General features: G+C 44.2%; 1 protein-coding gene across 1 annotated transcript; it reads right to left on the reverse strand.

Annotated features, from left to right (window-relative positions):
- Positions 1–240: 240 nt before the first annotated feature.
- Positions 241–2,238, reverse strand: FOXI2 (forkhead box I2). The gene is made up of 2 exons (XM_054035734.1): positions 1,641–2,238; positions 241–1,160 (listed from the first exon to the last, which is right to left on the reverse strand). Exons 1-2 carry the CDS (start codon positions 2,236–2,238, stop codon positions 598–600), a joined length of 1,161 nt encoding a protein of 386 aa, XP_053891709.1. The 3' UTR covers positions 241–597.
- Positions 2,239–22,987: the final 20,749 nt, after the last annotated feature.

The raw sequence follows: 22,987 nt of genomic DNA on the forward strand, positions 1-22,987 counted from the left end.
TGAAAGAAGAAATAAACCTCATTGACGTCTGTAAGGAAAAGCCATTTTAATTTTAAGTATTAGATGGCAAAATGTTATAATTCCATAAAACTTAGAAAAGAAGAAAATAGTTTTGCATTACTTTAGAATTTAAAAAAACCAACCAACCACGATTGGAAAGCTTTTTGTTACCTAAGATTGCATAGATCAGCAACACATTACACTGGAATGTCAAGTCTAGGTGCTCTCATCTCTATTTTTTAAAAAGATTTACTTTATTCTAACAGCTGTACAGAACCATTATATACTATATATATATATATATATTACAAAAATATTCTCATCTTGTGTATTAGTGCATTTTGTTAAGGTCAATCGTCTAGATCTGTATGCATAGTATCAATACTGTAAACAATCTACTGAATAGGATTCTGGGTGTGGGGACACCTCAATCAAATACAGTCTATAGACGTTTAATATACGTGTGTGTGTGTTTAAGGCACAATAATACAGTGTCCAAAACTAACAAGCAACTGTTTTGAGTACCATGATTTATACAAACTTCTAGGCACAGAACATGGCTTCTGTGATTTGCACCGAAGTTATTTCACAGTCAGTTCAAACTTCTGTCCCGTCCCTGCTATAAATCAGATGATTGACGCTGAAGTTGTTAATGGGGGGGATGCTGAGCCCGCTTTGCTGGCCGCTGGCACAGTAGTTCATTCTCGAGTGGGCCGGCGGACTCAGTTCGGGGTTCTGGGCAATGTCGCTGCTGGGAGTGGAGCACGAACTCAGAGCAGGCACATCTTGCCTTCCGTGTGAAAACTCGCCCGCTAGCCCTCCCGAGAGCTGCCTGGCGAAGCCATGGTTCCCATTGACAAGGGCCTGCATGTTGGAGGCGAAGCTGGAGAAACACGGGCTCCGTTCGAGCGCTGGCGTGGGGGAGGATTTGGGGCCGCTCCCGGAGGCGGGAGAGTTCTGCGGTGCAGGGGAGCCCAGGCCCATCAGGCTGGAGGCGTTTGGAGACTTCAAGGCACCGCCGCTCTTGTCTTCCGCTTTGCCAGGTACTCCTGGGGCGCTGGACCCAGGAGCGTCCGATCGCCTTTTCCTCTTCCTTCGAAAATTGCCGTTGTCGAACATTTTCTCGCAGTTCGGGTCTAGGGTCCAGTAATTGCCTTTCCCTATGAATAAATGAACAGCACATGGGCTCAGGGGATGAGGGTACCGCTCGGCAAGGGCTTTGCCCCATTAGTCCATGCCTGACCGATCGTTTCACAGGGCAGGAGAGCAGAACACTGCCTGCGCCTTTAGCTCACGCTCCCAGTTTATGTTACAATCCCAGAGATGCAGTCGCCAATCCCCTGCCCCATGGCTACAGCGACCTTTGCAATGGTTAACAGTCGGGTAACAAGCCACGCGCCCCTGGTATTTTGCGTTTACAGTGAGCGTGCTAATGTTAGGCAGGCCCAAAGTTTAGCATCCAGAAGCGTCTCTACTTACCCTTCAGTGCGCTGTGCTTTTATTTTAGTCCTTGATAAATAATATAGCATTTTACACTGGGCCCGGAGCTGGTCATTTGCAAATGCCAGCGTGGGTGTGACTTTACACGGTACCGGTATGCAACGTGCTCCCACTTAGGAGAAGAATGGGTTTTTCCTTACCTGGATCGTCTTCATCCCTGGGGACTTTCTTAAAGCAGTCGTTGAGGGACAGGTTGTGCCTGATGGAGTTCTGCCAGCCAGCTTTGCTCTTCTTGTAAAAAGGGAAGTTTTCGGCCACGTACTGGTAAATCTGACTCAAGGTCAACTTCTTCTCCGGAGCGTTTTGGATGGCCATAGCTATCAGAGCTGAGTAGGAGTAGGGGGGCCTCACCATTTTAAAAAACTCCTGCTGGCTGGAGAGAGACAACCAGCTGAGATCTGCTCCTGCAAAACCTGTTGCAGGGGCCAGGAACTGTCTCTGGCCGGTCCCATAACCTGAGGGGATGAAAGAAGCCCCATTAGTCCCAGAGAGATAAGGAGACGAGTTGATGGCAGGTCCATTGATCCAGAGGTAGGGGTTCGCTGCCGGGGGGCTATATTCGCTCAGCCCATAGCCTGCTGGATGAGCTGATGGCCTCTGTGGGTGGTGATGGTGGTGCAGGTTTTGCGGGTACATTAGGTTATCACAGTACACCGCCATGTCCAGTAAATCCTGTGCATTGGGATGCTGGAGGGGGGCCGACTGTGGATTTGCGGGCTGCTGCCCAAAAGAGTTCATAATCCCCTGTGATCGGTGGAGTTTGAAGGACTGGAGCACTGATCATCAGCCCTGGATATCTCGGGCTACTGAGCTCCCAGGCACGAGGGAAAGGCATTTAAATAATGGCCTGGGGTAGACTCAGGCTGCAGGCGACCTCAAACCAGAGAGCAAATAGCACAAACAGGCTGGAGCAGGGGGCAGCACCGCCCATTCGCCACTCCACCTCCACCCAACCAACGGGCTGCCACACCTACCCTGGGCACAGCCTCTCCGCACCCTCTGAGCAACCCACACTGTCCACATGCACCTCACCACTTCCTCCTGCACCCCCCACAGACCACCCGCCCTCTGCACAACCTCTATACCACCCCACCGCTCTCTGCACCGCCCCCTTCACAGCCTCTATACCACCCTACCCCGCTCTCTGCACAACCCATGTGCTCCACCCATCCTCTGCACAGCCCCCTCCAGCCCAACTCACATAATACCCCATCCAGTGCATAGATTCCCCCTGCACCCCCACATGCCTCCCAACCGTCCGCAGCACCTCTCCATACCCCCACCCTGCACCCTCTGCACGACCCAGATATGACCCCATCCTCTGCATTACACCACCCTCTAAAGAGACCCATGAACTCAGCATCCCTCTGCACTCCCCCGACACCCCTCTGTACACGACGTCACCTTCTCCCTAGTGCAGCGGCAGCACCCTCCCCCCCACCGTGCTCACAACCCCACCCTCTATACAAGAGAACACAACCCGCTTTGCACCGCCCCAGCCCCACACAGCCCGCCCCCGTCCCGTGCCACCCGCTGCGCGCGCGCACCCCCCCCCCCCCGCCCCACCTTCTCAGCCCCAACCTCCCACACCCTCCGGCCGCCTCCGCCCGTTCTCTGCACGGCCCGCCGGCACCCCAGGGCCTGCGCGACACGCACACACGGTGCGAAACCGCCGCGCCCGCCAGCGATGCCCGCCACAGACTGCTAAGCCCACGGCCAGTTCCGCAGCACGCGCACTGCCCCAGGGCAAGCCGGCGCCCCCGAGCCGAAGGGATGCCGCTTATCCACCTCTCCTGCCCCGGAACCTGCCGGATACCCAGCCTGGGAACGCGCGCAGAGCTTTTCCCCTTCCCAGGGCGGCTGGGTCCCAGCCGGAGGCTGGCAGAGCGGAGCCGGGTTTGCAGGATGACCATGCTCAAAGAACAAACAAGCGCATGGCCGCGGGGAGAGGACAAACGATAGCCCGTTTGTACCTCCGAAATCCTTGCTCTCTCCTCAGGCACCACCAGCAGGGAACATCACTTTACCGCCCAGGAGCAAACGCGAAGAAGCTGGCAACCAACGTTGCTCAAGTTATTATCTCCCCTCTGAGTTCAGAGCTCAGGGGAGAAGGAGACCAGGGCTACTGCAAATGATCCGTGCTTTTCCTTCCCGCTTCCCTCCTCCCCATCAAAACCGGAACAGCGGGACTCGGGGGTTCCCTGCCATTGCTATTCCACCCGTGGGTGTTGCCTGAACGAGCTGCTAAAGTGCAACTCTTGCTTAGTCTCAGCTCAGCCGAACATTTTCAACAATATGTGGATTTAATCCAAAATATTAAATTTCCACATATTTCCTAATCATGTTTTCTAAGCAAAGTAGGAGGGACACTGCCACCACCCTGTGGTTTTTCAGGCAAGGAGAGGAGAAACAAACCTTCAAAGGAAATACAGTACGGGCAGGTGCAATATAGCTCCAAGGACAGAGTTGCAAACTCAGGCACACCTCACGTCCAAGAATGCAAACTGACTTCACCTATACAGGTGCCCACATACATGGGAGACCAGGGGAGGGGCCAGTGCAAGTTAGAGACATGTGTGCAGCTGCTGGTCTGATCCTACTCTCCTTGTGTACCCAAACTTCCCATTGCAGGAAACCCCGAGCGCCACTCAAGTACATTAGTTCTGCAGACAGGAACTTCCTAGGAGCTCTGAAGATGATCAGATCACAGGGGGCATGAAGAGGTTGCACAGCTACTTGTCACAAAGGTCCACAAGAGGACAGTGCCAATACAGGAGTTTCCCACACTTCCTAGCCTACTTCAGCAGGTCTTGACCTTGTTCTAAGCTGTGTGCACAGACCGAGGAGGCTATTACAGCCCTACACCTTCCTGGTGCAACCTGTACTCAAATGTGAAATTGGAGAACTACTAACTGCACTGTTACCTATCATTTAAATCAACTTCTGAACCAAATGACTGGAGGATAGCTAATAAAAATATAGAGATATACCTGTCTCATAGAACTGGAAGGGACCCTGAAAGGTCATTGAGTCTAGACCCTTGCCTCCACTAGGAGGACCAAGTATTATTTTTGCCCCAGATCCCTAAGTGGCCCCCTCAAGGATTGAACTCACAACCCCACATTTAACAGGCCAAATCTCAAACCACTGAGCTATCCCTCCTGAGCTGCCAATTTTTAAAAGGTCTCTAGAGGTGATCCTGGCAATTACAGGCCCATAAGCCTGACTTCAGTACCAGGCAAACTGTTTGAAACTATAGTAAAGAACAAAATTGTCAGATAGATATGTGAACATAATTTGTTGGGGAAGAATCAACATGGTTTTTGAAAAGGGAAATCATGCCTCACAAATCTACTAGAATTCTTTGAGGGGGTCAGCAAGCATGTGGACAAGGGGGATCCAGAGGTATAGGATACTTAGATTTTCAGAAAGCCTTTGCAAGGTCCCTCACCAAAGGCTCTTAAGCAAAGTAAGTGGTCATGGAATAAGCGAGAAGGTCCTCTCATGGATTGGTAACTGGTTAAAAGATAGGAAACAAAGGGTAGGAATAAATGGTCAGTTTTCAGAATGGAGAGAGGTAAACAGTGGTGTCTGTACTGTACCAGTGGTCTGTACTGGGCCCACTCCTATTCAACATATTCATAAATGATCTGTAAAAAGGGGTAAACAGTGAGGTGGCAAAATTTGAAGATGATACAAAACTAGTCAAGATAGTTAAGACCCAGGCAGACTGGGAAGAGCTACAAAAGTATCTCTCAAAACTGGGTGACTGGGCAACAAAATGGCAGATGAAATTCAATGTTGATAAATGCAAAGTAATGCACATTGGAAAACGTAATCCCAACTTTACATATAAAATGATGGGGTCTAACATAGCTGTTACCACTCAAGAAAGAGATCTTGGAGTCATTGTGGATAGTTCTCTGAAAATGTCCACTCAATGTGCAGCAGCAGTCAAAAAAGTGAACAGAATGTTGGGAATCATTAAGAAAGGGATAGATAAGATAGAAAATATCATATTGCCTCTATATAAATCCATGATATGCCCACATCTTGAATACTGCATGCAGATGTGGTCGCCCCATCTCAAAGATATATTGGAATTGGAAAAGGTTCAGAAAGGGCAACAAAAATGATTAGCGGTATGGAACGGCTGCCATAAGAACATAAGAATGTCCATACTGGGTTAGATCAAAGGTCCATCTAGCCCAGTATCCTGTCTTCCAACAGTGGCCAATGCCAGGTGCCCCAGAGAGAATGAACAGAACAAGCCATTAAGTGATCCATCTCATGTCGCCCAGTCCCAGCTTCTGGCAAACAGAGGCTAGGGACATCATCCCTGTTCATCCTGGCTAATATCCTCCATGAACTTATCTAGTTCTTTTTTGAACCCTGTTATAGTCTTGGCCTTCACAACATCCTCTTGCAAGGAGTTCCACAGGTTGACTGTGCATTGTGTGAAAAAATACTTCATTTTCTTTTAAATCTGCTGCCTATTAATTTCGTTTGGTGACCCCCTAGTTCTTGTGTTATGAGAAGGAGTAAATAACACTTCCTTATTTACTTTCTCCACACCAGTCATGATTTTATAGACATCTATCATATCCCCCCTTAGTTGACTCTTTTGCAAGCTGAAAACTCCCGGTCTTATTAATAGCCTCCTCCTATGAGTTTTAGATGAATAGTGTTTTCAGAACATAAAAATTCCCATATTAGTTCTGGGCACTAGTCCATCTAGGCTAGTATCCTTTGTCTGATATTGGCCAGTAACGGATGCTACAGAGATGTAAGAAATCTTTAGGGGACTGGGTTCTTTCCAGTGGAAGATAGGAAGTGGATGGTTTATGCCCTGAAGCATGGGGGTTTATATCCATTATATATTTTAATTCTACCTAATGAAAATGTGGATGTCCTCCATGAGAAATCATACATTTCCCCCAAATGCCCCCTTGCCCACTAAACTATGCCAGCTGAAATTATGCTCTCACCTCTGAAAGATGGGGTGTCTCAGAAGGCAAAATTTAGTCCTTTTGTGTGTGTGTGTGACTGCAATGTGTGCCGAGTGCTGCCTTTGATAGGAACAATATCTATTAATATCAGTAGGCGGTATCACTAATAGCCACATGTTCATTGGATCTGGCATAATGTTGTGTATATGGGGGGCATGGGTGGATTAGGGCTTGCCCTTGCTCTGTTTCCCCCACCTGCACAGTGCCCAGCTCTGGGGCAATGCTGGTCCAAGATGCTGTGAAGATGACTCCACAGCCTCTTGAAGTGTTGCTTGGATTGCCTACACAAGACTTGGCTGTGGAGCAGGAGGAATGGGGGTGGGGATGGTGGAGAGACAGGCTGAGGTAGGGTGACCAAACAGCAAGTGTGAAAAAATGGGACAGGGGGTGGGGGGTAATAGGAGCCTATATAAGATAAAGACCCAAAAATCGTGACTGTCCCTATAAAATTGGGATATCTGGTCATCCTAGCCTGGGGACTGGGAGCTATCCTGGGATCGGGTCTGTGGCTGTGGGGGGCGGAGGGAAGGCAGGGGCTGAGGCAGCAAGGAAAGAGTTATTATTTCATTCACTCCCTAGGTTCCTGCTGCGTCCTAGAAACCCAAAGATTTTGCTTCTATCAGCCTCTGGAGGGTGATTCACCAGCAGCCACCTCATGACCCACTTCTGGGTTATGCCTCATCAGTTTTCACTGAGGGGCTCTCCACCCTGAAACTTGCTTCCTTATCCTGATTTGATAGAAGAACCTTCAAGATACTCTGCAAGGTCCATCCGTTTTCCTAAACTTTTGAGTCAGCATTAGAGTTTAGGAGACTATATATAGGTTTTGGGGGTGAGACTTGATAGAATTTTGTGGTGGATAGTTTGGTGGGTTGAAGCTAGGTGAAGTCAGGCTGACTTTGTGCTGGTTCACTTATTGTGAAATTATTTTACTGGAGGGGCACCTAGAATACCTGGACAGACACATTTCAAAACTATAAATGGATTAATTCATGTCACTGAGAAGGTGAGTGGACACTGAAGGCAATATATGTCCATAAAATGTGTCACATTTTTAAACCTATTGTATTCACATCAGAAAAGTAACAAGAGCTATGTCCTCCCCACTTCAGAGGAGTTATTCTGGAGAGCAAATTGGCTCCAAATGTTATACTGTTAGATATATAACTATAAGATATTTAATAAATATTTCATTACCTTGTGCTCATCAGTGGGCTAGAGATAACCAAACCTGAACAGTTGTCTTTTTCTAAGTAGCAGTGAATGTGTTGATTATAATCATTCGGTTGAAAGGTTGGGTGTTTTGTTTTGTGTTACAAAAGACAGATGGGTGTCAACTAAAAGTGCAAGGGATAGAAAATGTAATTTCCAGATGTGAACATGGTACATGCATGATGTCAGACCTACAGGCAGATTAGTCACTAAAATGCAAGGGAAGAAGATTGCTGCCACCTGCTGGAGTTCTGACTCATTGCATATTTTCAAAGCCAGACTCAGGAAGGACAGAGGGGCACTGAACACACTATAGATTTTCAAGCATAAATTCCTTGTGGGAAAAGACTTGGTATCGCAGTTTGCAGTGTTGTTGTTGTTTAGTATTTATTTTAATATACTGCAGTGCAGTTGGAATAGCTCATACCCCCATCCAGTAGCAAAAAGCAGGTAATTTAAGTTACCAATAGGAAGGGGATTTGTGCTGTTTGGGAGACATGCTTTTTGCTACTGGGAGTGTTCAACTCTCACTGCATGTGATGCAGAGGCAGCCAGTCAGCATCAGGCAAACAAGTGCTGATGACAGTTGATCTGGACACAGCAGCAATGAGGATAAACACGGGTGGATTTTAAGCGGCAGTCCAGAACTTTCTTAAACTTAACATAGGGGAGTGGGGTTACCCGCCCTATCATGCAGACTCCCCCTGCCTGCTATTTGAAATGGCTCCAATGCGGGGGTTACAGGGCTCCCATCATATAACCCATAACTAGGGGTAGACACTCTTCAGCCTGCTCCTGGGACTCAACTCCATCATCTGAATCCCACGAGGGGAACAGAAGGTACTAAAGGATGTGCGGGAAGTGGGAGAATCTTGATCCATGAAGGCCACAAAGTCTTCCCCTCTCCCATGAGTACAAGGCCCATCAGCAAAATGCCAGGTCTTTTACCTGTGGGAACTAATCCTTTTAACTGGACTGGAAACCAGCCGTGAGTTGCGACAAACTAACATTATCAGGTACTACCCTAACTGAGCCTCCAGAATGCTGCGAGGCAGGTAAAAACTCTGGGACCTGATGCCAATTTGGCCCCTATGGGAGGAAAAATTCCTTCCTGACTGACCTCAGAATGGGTGATCAGTTAGACCTGCAATATCTGCAAAACACAGCTCTGAAACTCCCAGTAGAGGATGAAACTCCTGAAACAGAGCAAAGAGAGGGTTTAAATAGAAATCACACAATACCAGCAGATCTTTAGTTCTGGTATTTGGAGCCCAAATCTCTAGGGAACCACTCACATTTTAGCATTGTCAACTCTGCCATCAAACTCAGCCATAGGTCTTTAATCTGAGCCACATGCCTTATTCTAAATGTAATTAAATTCTGTTTCCTTGGCTCATCTCTACTTTTCTAATTAGTCTCTAATCCGCCAGAAAAAATACTCAATGTTACTATTATGGAACTTGGCTCATTCTTCCCCTTTTCATGTTTTCTTAAATGAGGCTCCACATCAAGGGATCACAAACTGAAAAAAAAAAAAAGTGTCAGTAATATGATCACAGAACAGTAATCTTATCCTGGCTGTTGTAATGTTGGCAGCTCTGTGCTCAAAGTGGTTAAAATGTCATGGCAACTCAGCAACATAGTTTCTGACTCTACATCATGTGTTTAGTGATCAAATGCTAGCTAGCTGACAGAGATGTGCATATGCACAAGTAAACCCACAACTAAGATGTGGCAAATAGTGCATGTATAGTTTTACAATAGTAGTTTACCGTTGCAGTATCTCTATTTCACTGCACATGCTGAAATCTGAACTCAGACAGATCACAATGTTTCTAAATCCAGTTCAAGTAGTGTGCATGTGTGACCCTCCCACTTAAAATATTTTTTGTTTTCTTAATTGTGTGACTGTAATGCCATCTAGTGGAAATTGTACCAGCTGAAAAGAGCCCACTTCAATAGCTAGAATCACACATTTTCCAGCATTACTTAATATACAGGAACAATTAAGACCCAATAAGACCCAATTATATATATGTGGTATATTATTGACAGGGAGAGTTATGGAATAGAAACAAGAAGCATCTGCCCTGCAACCTTTGCTAAATGGTACCATCTATTCCTGCCTGACATATTGTTACCAAGCTTAACATTTGTAAATGTGATGAAACAGAACTATGTTAGAAGCTACTACACCATATAGCAGGAAAACAGACTACATCTCCAATTATGTTACAGATTTGGCCATGGATAGTGGAGTTCAGGATCAGGTGTTTGGATGATAGACCATTAAAATCTACTTTTGTCTCCCTCTCCCTAAAAATCATATTGCTTTATTTTATGAGAGCTTATGTTTGGAGATGAGCTTCTTCAGTGCCTTAAATATTTCTCCATTTCCTATAACATGTATGTGCTTTGTTATATTTGCTTTAACGAGCTGTATTAGTAGAGTTCACATATATGAAAGGTATTGGGCAAGGTGGTCTGTAATTATTTTCTTGTATATTTCATAAAGGATTACAACACATATATACACAACAAAAATAACAACAAAAACCCACCACCAAAACAAGTAGGTAATATATTTCATTTCTTTTTGTGTTAAAGTGCCTAGATGTCATCTTGATTATACTTCAGGTGAATAAATAGATGACCATATGGAATAATCCATCTGAACCATTTCAAATGTAGTAAAGTATAGATAGATAGACCTTGAAAGGCCATTTGTGTCTTCTATATATAACTTGCATATTGTGTGTGTCTCTCGCTCTCCTTCAGGCAAGCCAGTAGTATCAAGGGTTAAGATTTCAGAGCCACCCCGTTAGAGCAACAATCTCAAGTAAATATGTGGGAGGCAGGGCCAGCAGCCTCTGTGATACTTACTGAGACCATGCATCTGAAGAAGTGAGATTTTTTTACCCCCGAAAGCTTATGCCAAATAAATCTGTTAGTCTTTAAGATGCCACTGGACTCCTTGTTGTTTTTATGGATACAGACTAACACAGCTACCCCCTGTTACTGAGACCAGCATTCACAAAACAACAAATGGAAAATACAGCACTAACATCCAAAGTGACCTGGACATCCTATCTCCGGAAAAGACCTTGAAAGGTCATTGAGTCCAGCCCCCTGCCTTCACTAGCAGGACCAAGTACTGATTTTGCCCCAGATCCCCAAGTGACCCCCTTAAGGATTGAACTCACAGTCGTGGGTTTAAGCAGGCCAATGCTCAAACCACTGAGCTATCCCTCCCCCATGTATAAACACTCTATAGCACAGATTCAGTATGTGTCCTACAGCTACAGGTTCAGCCACTGTCTGAACTCAGAATACTGCGTTCAAAAATCAGCAAGAGAAAAGAAACTAATTCCAGCCTACAGGACGAACATATCACAGCCCAACAATATTAAAGCTCCACGTTTTCCCAAAGTTTCATAGCAAAACCTGTTAGTTATTCTGATATAATTATAGTTCCAATCTCTTGGTGAATGCCAACTACCCTCACATACTTCATGTATATAGTTTATGCTATGGGAGATGTGGCTCATGAAAATCTCAGGCTTTTCTGACATAGACCAAGCAGATTGCAGGACAGTATCACTTGGCTAAGGAGAAGTGTACTCATGGTCTTAAGTAAAAGGAACAGGAGTACTTGTGGCACCTTAGAGACTAACAAATTTATTTGAGCATAAGCTTTCGTGGGCTACAGCCCACTTCTTTGGATGCATAGAATGGAACATATATTTAGGAGATATATATACACATACAGAGAGCATGAAAAGGTGGGAGTTGTCTTACCAACTCTGAGAGGCCAATTAAGTAAGAGAAAAAAACTTTTGAAGTGATAATCAAGATAGCCCAGTACAGACAGTTTGATAAGAAGTGTGAGAATACTTACAAGGGGAGATAGATTCAATGTTTGTAATGGCTCAGCCAGTCCCAGTCCCTATTCAAGCCTAAGTTGATTGTGTCTAGTTTGCATATCAATTCCAGCTCAGCAGTTTCTCGTTGGAGTCTGTTTTTGAAATTTTTCTGTTGTAAGATAGCCACCCGCAGGTCTGTCATTGAATGACCAGACAGGTTAAAGTGTTCTCCTACTGGTTTTTGAGTGTTATGATTCCTGATGTTAGATTTGTGTCCATTAATCCTTTGCGTAGAGACTGTCCGGTTTGGCCAATGTACATGGCAGAGGGGCATTGCTGGCACATGGTGGCATATATCACATTGGTAGATGTGCAGGTGAATGAGCCCCTGATGGTATGGCTGATGTGATTAGGTCCTATGATGATGTCACTTGAATAGATATGTGGACAGAGTTGGCATCGGGCTTTGTTGCAAGGATAGGTTCTTGGGTTAGTGTTTTTGTTCAGTGAGCTTTAAGCACCTCACCCTCTGACTTGAGATGTACAGCCACCTACAGGATTTGGCCCACTGGCTCAGAACAATATTTCCACCTTTGACTGTCTTATTCCTAGATACTCTCTCCTTCAAATGAAGTAACTTACAAATTTCTCCCCTCTCTCCACCCTCTTAAACTCTCTGGTGGTGCACTGACTTGAGGAAATTCTCTTGGGAGTTTTTTGCTTAGGCACTGAAATGATGACCACAAAACTCTCAACTGACTCAGCAGCTAAAGGATACATGAAAGCATAAACAAAAATAGGAGGGGGCAAAAAAGCAGCAGTAACTCTCTTAATAAGGAGATCTAAAACTGGAACCTCTCCATCTTCTTATGTCTGTAGAGAACTGTGTTAAAGATACAGAACTCAGCTAATTACAATATTATAATTAGCTGGGTGGCCTAACAGCCACAAAGAGACCATTCATTGCACAGCATCTGCTGCAGTAGCAGCAGATGCATCTCCAAGGGAAGAGATAGCGAGGTGCTGTTGCAATACATCATGCTTTGCACCTGAAAAGTGGATCAACTACCAGATGTTTCACATTTCAGCCAAGTACATTTAAAAAATACACGACCTTATTGTTTCATCAGCCTTTGGGGTATATTCTCAACTTGCTGCACAAGGCTTTTATCACACAGCTCTCACTAATGTTAATGGAAATTGTTCAGAGTGACTCTTCCACATCAGTTGCAAATATATGCCTTAGAGGTTTACAGGTCAAATGATATTTTAACCCAATTTTTAGGAAAAGTTTTGCAAGACAGTTGCTAATGTTCCAGTGGAAGATATGCAAGAGAGATAAAGGAGGAAGACACAATGGTTAATTTGAATTACCCACTCTAGACTTTTTTCACTTATTCATATGAAATAAATGTTCAACGATATTGATTTGAGATTTCCTCAATAAATACACTTTTTCACCAAAATAAAATTAAGATCTTAAATAAAGTTATAGAAAGTAAAATAAAGATGCATAACAGAAAATAACAAAAACGGAATGAATTTTAACTGGGAATGTTCAAAGTTAACAAAAACTAAATCAAATTCAACCAATGTAAGGCATAGTAATTCAAATATTATTACAGAATGGCAGTTTTACTTAACTGGCTGTTAGCTAAGGCTGTAGAGCAGACTCATTTAACTCTCTCTAAGTGGTCTCGGTGCCACTAGATGGGACAGAACAGCACACCCAGATGGTGTGTGGGTTACACAAGTACTCCCACTAAGTCTCTGTTATTTCAAAGAAGCCAGTAATGAAGACAAATTATTATATTTAGCAATATTTAATCTATACACTGTACTCTATTAATTTAGTATCTGACTTGGATGGTACAAACAATCCCTTTCCACCAGGAAATGTTAAAAATGGCTTTGAAGTTTGCGTATGACTTTTTGTATGCAACCATTTGTGCCCCAACGTAGTACAATTTGCATGCACACATGAATTTTGTATGCAAACCACTCAGATATATCCTATATGACATGAAAATATCATTTGCATGGGAAAATGATGCCATTTAACAGTACATGTGATTTTGCCTGCATATTTAAATGCAGATTCTTGAAGCCTACAACAAAATTTGGCGCTTAATATTTGAATCAATTGATCAATTTCCCTGCTTGCATGTATATCAGGAAACGTTCTGACACTGATTTTTTTTTCCATTTAAAAATTTTAAAATCTCCAAAGCAGTCTTGGAATGGATTTTTCCCCCCTGAAATGGCCGATAACTTTTAGACTATTTTAACAAAGACAAAAAGAAAAGAAAAAGCACTCTTCTGCCTCTTGCTTGAAGAAAACAATTGAAAAACAGAAGGCATGATTATGCCACTCTCTGTGCATGGATCTCAGTCCTCCCTTGCAGGGCTGGCTCCAGACACCAGTGCTGCAAGCAGGTGCTTGGGGCAGCCAACGGAGAGGGGTGGCACGTCCGGCTCTTCGGCAGCGGGTCCCTCAGTCCCTCTCGGAGGGAAGGACCTGCCACTGAATTGCCGCCGAAGAATGTAGTGGCTTCTTTTTTTTTTCGCCGCATGGGGAGGCAAAAACCCTGGAGCAGGCCCTGCTTCCTTGTGAAAGGGGACTCTGCAGTTGCAGCCCTCCTTTCCCCTTACCTTACAGAGGTTGCTTTGTTGTTCTGGAGATGGGGACGAGGTTGAGCAGAGGGTGATCCCGGGAAGGAGTTTGTAGGGCTGATGGAAAGTAGCCATAATGGTTGGAGAATGGCTCATTTGTTTTAAACATTTTATTTATACCTCTTTTAGTTATTAATATCTTTTATTAACTATAAATTGGATTATTGATCATACCCATTTTCTTACACCCTGGTAAGCAGTAAGACAGATATAAAGGCTGGGTCAAGGTTGTAGAACTGTGTGGTTATAGTAATTATACTCAGTTGGTCTGACTGTAGTTTGTACAGTCTCATGTTAGGAATGGTGTACAGGGGCAGGCTGAGGGGGCCAGAGGTAAGGTGAAGGCTCAGCTCCCTCCTGTTCCTGTCTGCCTCTTTGGGGTGTGAGGTTCACCCCTGAGAGTTCACAGAGGGAGCAGTCCTTGTGTGGAACATGTAAAATGCAGGCAAGGTGCACAAAGCTCCTTGTGCTCTCTGTACACCTATATAAGGGCCAATCAAAATCTGGCTATCATTACTATAAAGCCTGTATCCATGGTTATTTTTTCCATCAGTTCATCTGACTTGGTCTATCTTTCTTCAATTAGTTCAGTTGTTAATCTGATACACGCAGTAATTTGTTTCGTGTTTCTTAATCCTTCCAGTTTTGTCATCCACATTTCTAGAGTGGGCATTTATTTTTGTGATTATAGCACTGACATACATTTATTAGCTGCAGGATTTTAAACAGTGTCTGTTTAAGTTCAATACATCATTACATCTCCCTAAAGCCATAATAAATAGGAATTTGGGGGATAAATTGTTTCTCCAGAACATTGTGGTAGCTCCATAATTAACATCAAGTTAATGTGAAGAAAGCACTAGATTTGTTTCTTGGTTTTAACCAAACTTGTCTAATCCAAGGTTCCTAATTTTAGAAAGTTTAACTATGAGCAGTCAACAAATGACAAAGCTCAGTAAAATGAATCATATTATTTCAACACATGTAAATGATTAAGTTTTTTTATGAGGCAATATTATTAACTAGATCTTCTGGGCTATGGATAGTCCCTTGTAGTTTATCAGGTTAAACATTAAATCAAGATCTCCTAAAGTCAACAGACTCAAAGATTGTTTTACAAGGTTAAATAACAAGGGAATAATTTGCGTAAGAGCAAAATATGTGTTCAGCCAAGTGTCTGTGACAGACTGCTAGAAGATGCCATAAGTCTCAGACACTAGAGTGTCATCAAAGGAGGAAATGAGAAGAAAAATAATCCCTCTAGTGAGGTGAAGAGCTTTGTGGAAAAGCTTACTTGGATAATGCTGCTTCAGGGCAAAGAAAGAGAGCAAATGAATTGACACCTCTCTGCCTCAAGGGAGCAGGTGAAACAACTTACTGAGCACTTTACTAACCTGTTGGAGGCTCACATGAAGAGCAACGGACATCTTTCACAAAGGTATGCACTATAGTGATGCAGATAGTGTCTCCAACAAAATGTAACTCTATCTTCCATATGTCACTATAATTGATGAAACATTAGGTCTTGAGACTGAGAGGTTTTTAACACTTTACATAGTTCAAACACTCAGCCATTCTGTGTTACTGTTAGCCAGTGATGGGGTATGGATTTGTCACTTCTTGGACTACAAGGCACCACTTTTCAACTATTAATCACAGACAGAGGCTAGGAATCCAGAACCTTCATTAAAATGTAGGTGACAAAGCTTTATAATTCTTTCAACATACTGGTAAATTACCTCTCTGTTCATAGCACTGTTTGCCTTAAGGGATTTTATTTCTCCTCCTTAAATAAGATCTTATTTTAAAACTGTGAAATTTATCAGATAATCTTATACCTAAGGCCAGTAGATCTTGGATTTAGCTTCAAGAACAATGAATTAGTTACACTATAAAATATAACTCTATAGTAGGCATTAGGGACAACAATGCCTGTAGCAACAAACATATTGAACCTTGCATAAAAATGCCTATTCACTTAAATTAGTGTCGTTAATGCTTCAGTAAGTAACATTCTCATTTCTAAATGTTAAAGGTTTAATCTTTGCTCAAGAAAACCAGGACATAAATGTTTAATTAAAAATGTTTGTGGGTTTAATCTCTTTTTTTAACAATATTCCTGATGTTTACCAAAGACTTTCATATAAATGATTCTCTCTCTCTCTATATATATATATACAAACTTTCATTAAATGATTTTGTTTATATATATAAAAACAGACTCACTATGTGAAAGTGTGTACACATACACACACAATGGCTGACCACTGCCTGACAACAGGAAGCAGAGGGGCCAATCCACCTGCCACACTGACTGACCTAGGCTCTCAAGTAGGGGAGAGAGCATATAAGCTTTTGTTGTTTTTCCTCTTTCTCTCCCCCATATGCAGATGTCAGAGCTTGATATCCAGATTCTGTAACCAGAGAACAATGGGAGGCTAGGTGTAATAGAGCACCCTCCATATGTCAGGTTGGGCACTCTGCCATCACATCAGTTATTAGCTACATCACTGCTCCACAGTCACAGGATGGGGAGGAAACCTGCCAACCTAGTTTATGGTTGTGGCAGAAAGCAGCCTGTTGAGCCTGGTCCAGGATCTATGATCAAGTGGGCAAGAAGCAGCAATGGACTTCTGAATGTACTTGGTGCATTAAACTTCCTTTTCCATAAGAACGGCCATATTGGGTCAGACCAATGGTCCATTTAGCCCAGTATATTGTCTCTGACAGCTACTAGTGCCAGATGGTTCAGAGGGAATGAACAGAACAGGGCAATTTTGAGTGATCCATCAGCTGTTGTCCAGTCCCAGCTTCTGGCAGTTGGAGGTTTAGGAACACCAGGTGCATGGGATTGCATCCCTGACCATCTTGCCTAATAGCCATTAATGGACTGTCCTCCATTAACTTATCTAAATCTTTATTGAATCCAGTTATACTTTTGGCCTTACAACATCCTCTGGCAGCGCGTTCCACAGGTTGACTGTGCATTGTGTGAAGAAGTACTTCCTTTTGTTTTAAAGCTGATGCCATTAGGAGTTAGTGTATCACAAATTAAATTTGAGCCAACTAAGTGATGCAGTTGCAAAATAGCAGCCGTGTTAGTCTGTATCCGTAAAAAGAACAGGAGTACTTGTGGCACCTTAGAGACTAACAAATTTATTAGAGATGCTCTAATAAATTTGTTAGTCTCTAAGGTGCCACAAGTACTCCTGTTCTTTTTGCAGTTGCAAAAAAGGCTAATCTTTCGGTGTGTATTAATAGGAGTGTGTTATATAAGACATGAGAGATAATTGTTCAGCTCTACTTGGCTTTGGTGAGGTCTCACCTGGAGAACCGTGTTCAGTTCCCGGAGCCACACTTTAAGATAGATGTGGAAAAATTGGAGATGTTCTCCTCTGGACTAACAAATTATGAAAGGTTTAGAAAACCTGACCTATGAGGAAAGGTTAAAAAAACGGGTACATGTTTAGTCTTGAGGAAAGAAGACTGAATGGGGGACCTGATAACAGTCTTCAAATATGTTAAGGGCTGTTACAAAGAGAATGGTGATTAATTGTTCTCTATGTCCACTGAAGGTAGGATAAGTAGTAATTGGCTTAATCTGCAGCAAGGGAGAGATAGGTTAGATATTAGGAGAAACTTTCTAACTGTAAGGATAGTGAAGCACTGGAATAGGCTTCCAAAGGAGGTTGTGGAAAGCCTGTCACTGGAGATTAGAACAGGTTAGACAAACACCTGTCAAAGATGGTCTAGGTATACTTGGTCCTTCCTCAGGGTGTGGGGGCTGGGCTAGATGACCTCTCAAGGTCCCTTCCAGCCCTACATATCTATGAACCTAAAAACCTTTTTATATATAGAGGGATAAACACTGATCATAGTTATATAGACAAAACCTGCACTGTGGCCCATGCTTTTTAATCTTGACAGCCCATTTACATTTAGTTCTCTGCCATCACTTACTCTATATTATTGCAGATAAGAATACACAGACTTTCAGACAGATTTTGGGCTGCAGCTGAGGAATACCTAGCATAAGCTCACAAGGGAAGAGAAGAAATGCATTAAAGCCCATCTATTTGGTTCCAGCTATTTAAGGGAGCCCTGGCCACACTCCCTGCACTGGCTGTAGAGATGAGGAGTGCAAAGAAACAACTACAGCTATACACCAAGCCAGTATTTTCCCACTCTGGTGGAATCAGTGGCTGAGGAAGTTGCTTAAGGGCAGCTTTGTGAAGATGCAGTGGCCTCAATGTACCAAAAGATCTGGACCTTTGCAGACTGTACTGTAAAATGCAGACTACTATGATTAAAAGTGATGGAACTTAAACACTTTGTATTGTGAAAGCTGCTAGAAAGCACGATTTCGCTGCAAGGCCTAGAGGGCGGGTTTTCAGAGACCTACAGGGACTCAAGGGAATCTGTACTAGGACCTGCAGAGACGAGTGTCACTTTTCAATGGTTTTCACTGCAAATTGCAACTAGAGGGAGATAATTAAAAATGTATGTTCAACAAAGATGGTTTTCAGGGGCCAGTTCTTTTACAATAGAATGGGACACAATTTGTTGCCAACAGTTGTCTGTCCAAAAATGCTGATTTGATACGTTCTGTGGGAACATGTCCATTCCATTGAAAATTTCAATGGAAAGCAGGCAGGCAGGATGATTGGGTCAGCCAGTGGACAGGCAGACTGCCCAGCTCCCTGTGCTCCCCACCTTATGATCTAAATGGCTCGTGCCACCTTCCTGGGCACATAGCTAGCTGGTTTCCTGGCTAGCTGGCTGCCCAGGATCAGAACAAAACAAAATGTCAACAGCCTGAAATTTCCTGCAAAATAGGAATTCCCTTTTGACGACCAGTTCTATTTTAGAAGTACACAGAAATGCAAGCCCATCTGAATCCAAACACATCAAGCCAGATTCTCTGGTCTGTTAATGTTTCTTTAAGATGATCTGGTGATACAAAGCCAACTTAACTGGCCAGTGGAAGATTCTTCTTGCATAGGGGAATCTTCCTGTGGTGTAGGACCACTCTAGTGACTTCTGTGACATCCCCATTCCTATCTCCCAGCTACCAGTATAGTGAGTTTGTCCATCCAACCCATTAGCCGTAAAGTAATCTTTCTGACTTCCTGCGTGACCTTGGGCAAGTCACTTGGATGCTCTGTGCCTCAGTTTCCCATATGTAAAAATGGGTATAATAATACTTCCCTACCTCACATAAGTGTTGTGAGGCTAAATACAATAAAGACTGTGAAAAACTTTGAGATCTACTGATGAAATAGCACTATATAAGGGCTAGGTATTATCATTTGAAAAACAAAATATCTTCAGTACCTCAACATGCACAGTATTAGTATTATTTCACCCTCTTCCAGTTGCTGCTGCTACATTCTGCCTCTGTCTAAAAGTTTGGTAGGGAAGTGGGATTTGATTTCTTAGGGAACAGACATCTTTGCCTTGCAACGTACACAGTCATTTATATCTGAGCAAAGTGAAAGGAGAGTTCTGATAGGGTAGCATTTTGAACTTGCTTTGCACAAGTGTAAATGTCTATACAAGGTAATGGAGAATGGGGGCACATCTACACTGCACTGCAATTAGACCCCTGCGGCGGGCCCATGTGCTGACTCAGGCTCATTGGGCTTGGGCTAAAGAGCGGTTTAATTGCAGTGTAGACTTCAGGCTCAGGCTGCAACCCGAGCTCTGGGACCCTACCACTTCTCAGGATCATAGCGCCTGGGCTCCAGCCTGACCCTGAACGCATACACCACAATTAAACAGCCCCTTCGCCCGAGCCCCATGAGTGTGGGCCAACTGTGGGTTTTTAATTGCAGTGTAGACATACCCTGACACACCTGAAGTAGAAATGTGCTGAATGGTGTATGAGATAATGCAATCATCCTTCGTATGGCAACCCAGATAAACTTTTGCAGTTTCCAGGAAAAGGAAGAGCATGATGGGCATTTCTGTGACTTTAAAATCCCTAGATGCTGATCCCCTTGAGCTGTGTGAAGCCAGGTGTAAATTAGAGCAGCTCTGAGGCTGCTCTAACTTGCACTGGGGCCAGATGGTTTCCTGGCTGGCATCAGGATCAAGGGAATGCAAAAATGGCATAAAGCCATCTTTGCCCCACTCCCTAGTGCTGTACCAAGTGCAGCTTGATTGAACAGGAGAATATGGGCAAGAATGTAGACACTATTTCAGTGGATTATAGCAGATATAACTGATAAGTTACAGGGGGGAAATGGAACCACTACTGTATATAGCTTTAGAATTTTTTAAAAAAGAAAATCCTATTTTAGAAAAATGATCAGCTATAATACAAAGCCTACAGTCAATATTTTGCATTTCCACAGCTATAGACTTCTCTGCCAGATACTGGTCTTGCAAACTGCACTGTACTAGGGTGAACACAGTAATACATTGTTAAGACTAATGTCTTGTCCTTCAACTGTTCATTACACTAAGTATTTCATAACTTCCAATTTCCCTATAAAGGGAATAAAAATGAATCTAAATGCTTTCCAACTTTGTCTCTAGGCATCTCATTAGATATTTCAGCACTAAGAAAATATAATCCAATTTAAGATGGCACTCTAATTTGATGCCTTTTGTAATTTGCAATTCCTTCTAAGATTCCTGTGATACAAAACTCAACTTGAAACTGTCTTCATTTGTTCAATGAGCACATGCATTCACTGTGAAAAAGATTAGATAGATATAGTAGTGTATTTTAGAATTATTCCTTTTAGAATATATTTTACTGTATAAGGAGATAGCTAGTAGCAAACTAAAAGATTGATTGTGCATTGAGGCATTTTTCAGAGGAAAAAAGAGTCAAGGATGTTATTGCCCAGAAAAATGTTTTTACATGAGGCAAAATACATTCCTCATATTACAAAAAGCCCCGCTTCTTGCTCCCTAGCTCTTCACAGGCCTTTTGTTTTAGGAGGGTACCACTTCATTTTCCTCCTATGGACAAAGTTAAATTATTTCCATCAATTCCATACTCCTAGTACATGTAAAAGAAAATTGTTATGCTGCATCACCAAATAATATTTTTCCTCACAGGGAAGCTGTCAGAGGCAAGTGTTGGGTACCTAAAACAGAAGCAGAGCAGGACTGTAATTCAGGAGATCAAAGTTCTATTCCTGGTTCTGCCACACACTTGCTATATGACTTTTTTTGCAAGTCTTAGGGCCTGATTCAAAGGCCAATGAAGTCTTAGACTCCTATTGAATTTAACAGGCTTTGCATCAGGCCCTTAACTTCCTTATACTTCAGTTTCCCTAGGGTTACCATTCGTCCGGATTCCCCCGGACATGTCCGGCTTTTTGAGCTAAAAATAGTGTCCGGGGGGAATTTGTAAATGTCCGGACTCCCCCCCCCGCGCGCATGCAGAGCGTGCGCTGCTAACAGGGCAGCCGACCGGATGGTGCCACTTATATGGGGCTCCGACAGCCAGAGAGAGCTCCTCCTCCCCCCTGCAGCAGAGCTCACTCCCTCCCTCGTTCCCTGCATTCGCAGATCGCCTCCGGCAGTCTGGAGCTCCTCCCCCACTGCTGCCCAGCGTGCCGGGACGAGCGGCTCAGGCAGTTCCTGAGCAAGTTCACAGAGACATTAGGCGAAGAAAGGCCGACAACAACGGGGCCAGGGGGTCGGAGAAGGGGCAGGGAGGTTCTGGAGGGGGCAGTCAAGAGACCGGGGGGGGGGTCGGGAGTTCGGGGAGGCTTTCTGGGGGTGGGGGTGTGGATAAGGTTTTGGGCAGTCAGGGTACAGGTAGGGGGTAGGGTCCTGGAGGGCATTTGGGGGGGGGGTCTTAGGAGGGGGCAGTTAGGGGACAAGGAACAGGGAGGCTTAGGTAGGGGTGGGGTTCTGGAGGGCAGTTAGGAGCAGGGGTCCCAGGAGGAGGCAGTCAGGGGACAAGGAGCGGGGGATAGGGTTGGGAGTTCTGGGGGGGGGGGCTGTCAGGGGGTGGAGAGTGGTTGGATGGGGCCAGGGAGTCCCAGGGGTCTGTCTGGGGGTGGGGGTGTGGATAAGGGTTGGGGCAGTCAGGGTACAGGTAGGGGGTACGGTCCTGGGGGGCATTTAGGGGGGGGTCTTAGGAGGGGGCAGTCAGGGGACAAGAGGCAGGGAGGCTTAGGTAGGGGGTGGAGTCCTGGGGGGCAGTTAGGGGCAGGGGTCCCAGGAGGGGGCAGTCAGGGGACAAGGAGCCGGGGGAGGGTTGGGGGTTCTGAGGGGGGGAAGTGGGAGGGGCAGAGGCGGGGCTAGGGCAGGACGGGGCAGGGCCAGGGCAGGACGGGGGCGGGGCTCCTCCCGTCCTCTTTTTTGCTTGCTGAAATATGGTAACCCTAAGTTTCCCCATCTGTAAAATGATGGTATACTAATCTACCTCAGTGGTTTAATTGGCTTAATTATTGTTTTAAAGTCACTTCAAGGTCTTGAACGGAAAGTGCTATAGAAGATCACTGTTATTGTTATTATTGTCATACTTATTATAATATTAAGCATAAACCTAAGTACATACATTTCTTTGAGGAACAAACCTTGGAACTGAAAGGAACTTTAAATGCCCCAAAAGCTTGAATATTTCCTTCGGCCTTCATTTTGAGGGAAATGTCTCCTACACCAGTTTTTCACATCATTTCAGACATCTCAACATTTCAACCAAGTAGAGTTCCACTTTCCATGTCACATGTTTTTGCACCCAGACTAACACAAGTTAGAGAT

This window comes from Malaclemys terrapin, chromosome 7 (genome assembly GCF_027887155.1).
Source record: "Malaclemys terrapin pileata isolate rMalTer1 chromosome 7, rMalTer1.hap1, whole genome shotgun sequence".
In the NCBI taxonomy this organism is placed as follows: Eukaryota; Metazoa; Chordata; order Testudines; family Emydidae; genus Malaclemys; species Malaclemys terrapin.

Coding starts and splice junctions, on each gene's coding strand:
- FOXI2 (XM_054035734.1), bottom strand. CDS start 2,238: ATGAACTCTTTTGGGCAGCAGCCCGCAAATCCACAGTCGGCCCCCCTC. Junction 1,161..1,640: donor CAGGGATGAAGACGATCCAG/GTAAGGAAAAAC, acceptor ATTTATTCATAG/GGAAAGGCAATTACTGGACC.